The sequence below is a fragment of the Tupaia chinensis genome, unplaced genomic scaffold (assembly GCF_000334495.1).
Source record: "Tupaia chinensis unplaced genomic scaffold, TupChi_1.0 Scaffold149383_1, whole genome shotgun sequence".
NCBI lineage: Eukaryota > Metazoa > Chordata > Mammalia > Scandentia > Tupaiidae > Tupaia > Tupaia belangeri.
Window position 1 is genome coordinate 2,702,590 of NW_006209227.1, and position 6,000 is coordinate 2,708,589.

At 58.6% G+C, this 6,000-nt stretch overlaps 1 protein-coding gene across 1 annotated transcript in view; it reads left to right on the forward strand.

The window, feature by feature from the left end:
- The window catches only part of INPP5D (inositol polyphosphate-5-phosphatase D), a 151,916-nt gene that overhangs the window by 140,312 nt on the left and 5,604 nt on the right, over positions 1–6,000 (forward strand). Inside the window, exons 25-26 of the mRNA XM_027769352.1 lie at positions 1,917–2,013; positions 3,032–3,310. Coding sequence (XP_027625153.1) covers positions 1,917–2,013; positions 3,032–3,310 — 376 coding nt within the window. The remainder of the gene's footprint in view (positions 1–1,916; positions 2,014–3,031; positions 3,311–6,000) is intronic.

Genomic DNA, 6,000 nt, shown 5'->3' on the forward strand with positions numbered 1-6,000 from the left:
CTTCGAGCCTCAAGGACTCGAAGGTCCTCAAGGTCCCTTTGCGGTTTTTCAGGGACCCCACACTCACCTCCTATCAGCCTTTAGGCCCTGTCACTCCCCGGGAGCCCTTCTGTCACAGGAAGGACCAAGACTACCAAGTAAACCTGCCCACTGCTAACTGGTCTTTCCTAAAGCCAGGGCGACCGTGAGAGATAGAATTTCCCGTGTGAGAGACCAGCAAATGGCGTAATAGTTACATCACTGGACTCCCACATAGTGGACCATGTTCCAGACCCAGACCCTTTTTTTTTTGGAGAGGTTTTTGCTATAGGGCGCGTGCGCTCGCCAGACAGACAGAGAGAGACAGAAAGTGAGAAATCACCCCCCAGGGGGGATGGTCATGCCATAATCCCTTCTCCTCCATTCTCCTCTCGGGATCTTGGGCATGCATGCACATGCGCCCAGTGTGAGTTTTAAGCCACCAAGTCCGGGACGCGAACAGCGGTCGACTACATGGGAGTCCAGCAACATAGCCATTACGCTAACTGCTGGTTTCAAGACCCAGCACCTTAAATTCACACCAGGCGCGTGTGCTTGCGTGCTCAAAATCCTGAGAAGAGAAAAGAGAAGAGATTGCAGTGTGGCCGTCCCCCCTGATTTATTGCTTTCTGTCTCTGTATCTCCGGTGAGCACACACACTCTGTAGCAAAAAAATCTCTCTCTTAAAAAAATAAGGAATTTCCTGTGTGATCCCTGCTCGGCCCTGTGGCGTCCACCCACATCTACTGACATGCCCCCCTGAGCACCCACACCCCGTCCAGGCCCCAGCAGGGCTTCTGCCCTTCCACATCACTCCCTGCACCACACACACCCGTCACCTAGGGGGAGCACTGAGGCGAAGTAAGGCAGGCCAAAGACTTCCCGACCAGGGCCGAGGTCGATCTCCTGAAAAACGTGTGCCGAGGTCTGACAGCGCTCAGGATGATTCACAGACCGAAGCGACGAGTGGGAGGGGAAGTGGCAAGGAGTCTTTCAGAGCCGCCACTGGCTGGGTTCTGTAAGGGGAGCAGGATGACCTCATGGCCACCGGGAGTCTCTGTGCTTCGCCTTAGTCATGCTGGCACAGTTACAACGGGATCAGGTCCGGGACTCGAACCACAGTCAGCCATGTGGGAATCCAGCACCCTTAACCACCACACCACCTGCAGGCCCCTAAATGTCATCTTACAACAGCCCTGTGAGCCAAGTGTTTTTGTCCTGGTTTGGTAGATGGGGAAGTTGAGGCATAGAATGGTTAAGTGGTTGGCCACCAGTCACATACTCAGTACGTGGTTAGGCCAAAGTGAAAGTGCAGGTTCACCTAGCGCCAGGCTGGAACTCGCAGGCGTCCTGGCCTCCCGCCCACAGAGGGCGTCCCTGCCCCTCCTCCCCGCACCAGCGGAGGCAGCAGCCCACCCAGGGTGCAGCCTCCCGTGGATAGGGCTCTTTCCTCTGCCCTGTGAGAGCCCCTTTCCCTAGCAGGACAGTGGGATGGGGTGATGGGGACTCAGCACCTCTGTGACCACACGCGAGTCAGAAATGAGAATGGGGGTCTCGGCTCCCCGTTAAGCCCCTGAGCAGGTTGGCTTTGTGGACCAAGTGCCCCGTGGAGCTACCGTGCTAGCTGCTTATTCTCCTGCTTTGTCCCTCGCTGAGACCTACAAGTTGGCAGCGTCACATGAAATAACAACCTTGGCTCACACATGCCAACTCCTCCCCCCTGGAGTCAAAGCAGGCATAGCCAATCAATCGCAGAGGCCTCAAAATCTTGCTTAATCGCCCCCACCACCACCACCACCAGGTAGCTGTTGTTCCCAGTTCAGTTTCGTCCTGCAAATGGAAAGCCCTTTGCATGTGGCTGGGCCCTCATGTGCTATTTTCTGACCCTTTCCTTCCAGACTTTGTGAAGACTGAACGGGATGAGTCCAGTGGTCCCAGGTCCCTGAAGAGCCTCACCAGCCACGACCCCATGAAGCAGTGGGAACCTTCCAACAGGTACGCAGGGGCTGGCTGAGGATCGCAAACCCGCGTGGCTCTGTCGCCCCAGGTCCCAGAGAAGGTGCACTGGGGCAAGGATGGGAAATGGGGGCTCCACGGTCTTGTGACCGCAACCCCATGTGGCCGGGGAAGTTGGTGCAAACAAATCTGAAACCTGTGCAAGTCTTTTTATCACCTGCATTTTCCACGAGCCTGCAGATCTCACTCCTATTCCCTTCCAGTCCGCTTCTTCCATGATTGTCATGAGCGCACTGGGGCCTGTACGTGCTTGCTTGCTTCTAGAGTCAGGGTCCGTGTAGGTGAGCAAATCCTTTTCCATCTGGACCAGCGTTAGAACTGGCATTTATTTCGCACGCAGGCATTGGCAAACAGGCGTGAGATGTGGCTCGGACCCAGGCCGCTGGAGCAGTGTTCCCAGACCCTGTGCTCTCAGAGCTCAGCAGTTCTCGCGAGATCGTTGCCCGACTCAGAGGCCAAGCCCGTCCCGCCTTAGGTCTTTGCACTTGGTCTTAGCACTGCCGGAACCTTCTTCCCTCCCTTCTCTCTCACCTGCTTACTTTCTCATCTCAGACAGGCCTTCCCCGGCCACCCCAGGCAGGCCTCACCCCTCCTGCAGGTCTCTCTCTGCCCTTCCGCTCACCTTCAAAGTTCAGCACTGTACACCTCAGGGTCTCTGCCGCTGAGCTGGCTCTTCGTCAGTCTCGTCCATCAAATATGACTTCTGAGAGCAGGGGTGGCTAAGGCACTGAACTCCCACATGGTCAACCTTGGTTCAAGGCCCGGACCGGACCTGCTGGCTTGAAAGATCATGCTGGGCATGTGTGCGTGCATGCCCCAGATCCCAAGAGAATGGAGGAGAGGGGCTGCAGCATGGCCATCCCCTGGGAGGCGGGTGATTTCAAAATAAATAAATAAATAAATAAATAAAGGAGTTGAGAAGGGCCTGAGGGGTCGTTGGCGCTGACCCCAGAAGGGGAGGGGGACCTTGGGTGTGACTGCATGTGTCTCCCCGCAGGGCCCCTCTGGGTGGCAGCTCCAGCATCACTGACATCATCAACCCCAACTACATGGGGGTGGGGCCTTTCGGGCAGCCGCTGTCCCTGCACGTGAAGCAGACGCTGTCCCCAGACCAGCAGCCTACAGCCTGGAGCTATGACCAGCTGCCCAAGGACTCTGCCCTGGGGCCCGGGAGAGGAGAGAGCCCTCCGACGCCTCCCTCCCAGCCGCCTGTGTCACCAAAGAAGTTTTCATCCTCCTCAGCAAGCCGAGGTCCCTGCAGGGCGCAGGAGGCTAGGTGAGCATCCTTTTCCTGGGACCTCTCCCAGTCTGCGGGAGGCCCTGGGCTCTTGCCCGAGTGGAGGCCTCAGGAGGGCAGGGGCTTTGACCACTAACTGTCCTCAGGGGCTGTGACACAGGAAAATCCCCACGTCCTTCCAAGGAGGGACTGGCCCCATAGCCTAGCGGGTAAGGGAGACCGCCCTCACATGGCCGAGCGCAGTTCTGTCCCTGTCACAGCAGCCTGTACAACACCCCAGCACATGTGCATGTGCACCCCGAATCCTGACAGGGTGGCGAAATGGGAAAGGGATTGCAGTGTGACCATACCCCACTGGGGGTGCTCCCTCCCTCTCTCACTCTGGATAGTGCATGTGCCCTCTGGCAATTTAAAAAAAATAGTGAATTTCAAAGATACTTCCAAGAAAAGCAACCTCCTGTGAACAGCACTGACTGGAAAGATGTTTCTAGACCCTGTGAGCTTGCAGGCATCCCCACTCCCTAGGGGGCCCCGTGGAGCAGGGCTGGGAATTCCCAGAAGCCCCTTCTGACTCCAAGATCCCCTCTCTCCCCAACTCTGGCGAGGAGTTCCTGTTCCCCAGCGCAACTTTCTAGTCCCTCTGTTGGGACAATTAGAAAAAGAAAACACCAGGACGGGGACACAAAAACGGGGAAGAACAGCAGCCCGCAGAGGGAGGGGTTTGCCGGGAACTTAGGACGGCCCCACCAGGGGTCTCCACAGTCCAGGAATGGGCTGGTGTCCCCAGAGCCACCACTGCTTCTCCTGTTGCTGCTCTGGTGGCTCAGGGGTGGCACGGGGCACCTTGTGGAACATGGGCCGGGCCCTCCACGTTTCCAGCATGCACGGGTGACAGGCCCAACACGCGCAGGCCCAGCCCCATCACGGGATTTAAATGTGCGTGTCATCTCCCCGGGAGGCCGCCCGCTGTTAGAGGGCCACCTTGGGTTCGCGCTCAGCCTCTCTCCGACACCCGAAAAACCTTCTTTTTTCCATCCGATGAGTTCCTTGACAGCGCTGCCTGCTGAGGGTAGTCAGGAGCCAGCGAGGGGCACGGTCCTGCCCCCACCTGGCCTGGCTGGCCTTGCCTCCACATGGGAGGCAGTTGATAATGTTCCCTAAGCTTTTCCTCTTCAAAAATGGACAGGTGAAAGGAAGACCGGGCGGGAAGGAAAGGAGGCTAGCGGGGCGGGGAGGGGGCTGGGCAGGCCCTGGGCCCGGCCGGGTCTCCACCTCTGGCTGCGGAAATTGTTCATAGTATTCTGGACGCTGGTCTCTTCCTAAGGGGCTTGGGGGAGGAGAAACAGCCTCAATTTCTGTTCTTGGAAAAATGAGGACCAAGCCACCCTAGGATGGGCGCCGAGGCCCTGCAGCCAAGGGCCACGTTGGGGAGGCTCTAAGTGGCCTCCGAGTGCGAGGATGGAGTGGTTTAAGTGATTCCAGATTCCCGGGGGGCGATGCGTCTCCCCGTGCTCATCCATTTAAACAGAGCCTGGCAGGGAGCACGCTCCTGGGCCCCGAGGCCACGGCAGAGCAGAACAGGTGGCAGAGGGGCCCCCAGGTGGGGTTCTAAGCTCCTTCTCAGCAAGGGGGTGATCAGAGAGAAGGACCCACAGTTCCTGCCCCTGACCACTACCCTCTCTGGGGCCCCATGCCCCGGCTCAGCCTGCAAGGGTGGTTTGAAAAGGGGGTTCACCAGCACCATCAGTGTCCCCCGCCATTGCCCCAGCTCCCAGTGGGGTGACCACCAGATAGCACTAAAGGTCCCAGGTCCAAGGAAACCCTCCGTCCTGGTCAGCAAGGACAACTGGCCGTAAGAGCAGCTCCGTGGGGTCAGGGACGGGCCCTCCTCAGACCCCACCCACGCCGAGATTCTCTCGGGCAGGCGAGAGGGCTGCCGTCTCTGGAGGGTGAGCAGCAGCATTTGCCACAGGAGTTAACTCAGTCCCCTGGGTGTTGGGGGACCCGGGAGTCGGTTTCTGCGGCCTTAGTCAGGAGAATAAAACTCATTTCTGAATTTGTTCTGGTTTTCCCGTCACCCCCCACCCCAGCCAGCTTTCCCCTCTCTCCTCCCTTTTTTCTTGGAATCACAGAAATGTCAGGAGCCAGGGATCCGTCCTCAGGAGCCCCGATCCTGAGGCGAGTCCCCCCTGCTGCCGGCCAGGCACTGGCTGCAGCTCTCCTCTCCCTCCTGCATCTGCAAATGCCGGGCCCTGGCCCTCGGCAGCCCCTGCACCCTCCTCCCTCGGCCAGCTCACAGCCAGGGCTCCGAGGGGCCGGACTGGGTGCCGGGCAGGTCCCGGTGGGGTGGCTGTCAGCGTCTTTGGGGCCTCGGCATTTCAAGTTGCACGACTGCTTCCAGGTCTTCCCAGAAGGTATCAGGCAAAAAACCGAGCTCCAGTCAAGCCCTGTGGGCATGCGCCCCGGCGCGGTGTCCCCTGACCCCACGCCTGCTCTCAAAGGGGATTGTTAGCTGCCGCCAGGCACCTTGGGTTGGGTGTCTGCACCTCCCGCTGGTCACAGGTTCAGCACTTCAGGGGACTCCAGAGGACCCACACTTTCTTGGTGACAGCTTCCTTTTTTGCAGAAAGCAGAAGCCAGAACACTACCATGGGGGGTGGGGGGTGACGCTGCCCTTGATCAGAAGTAAAATGTGTCCCCACTCCTGGTTCTCAGATTGGCTCAGCAGG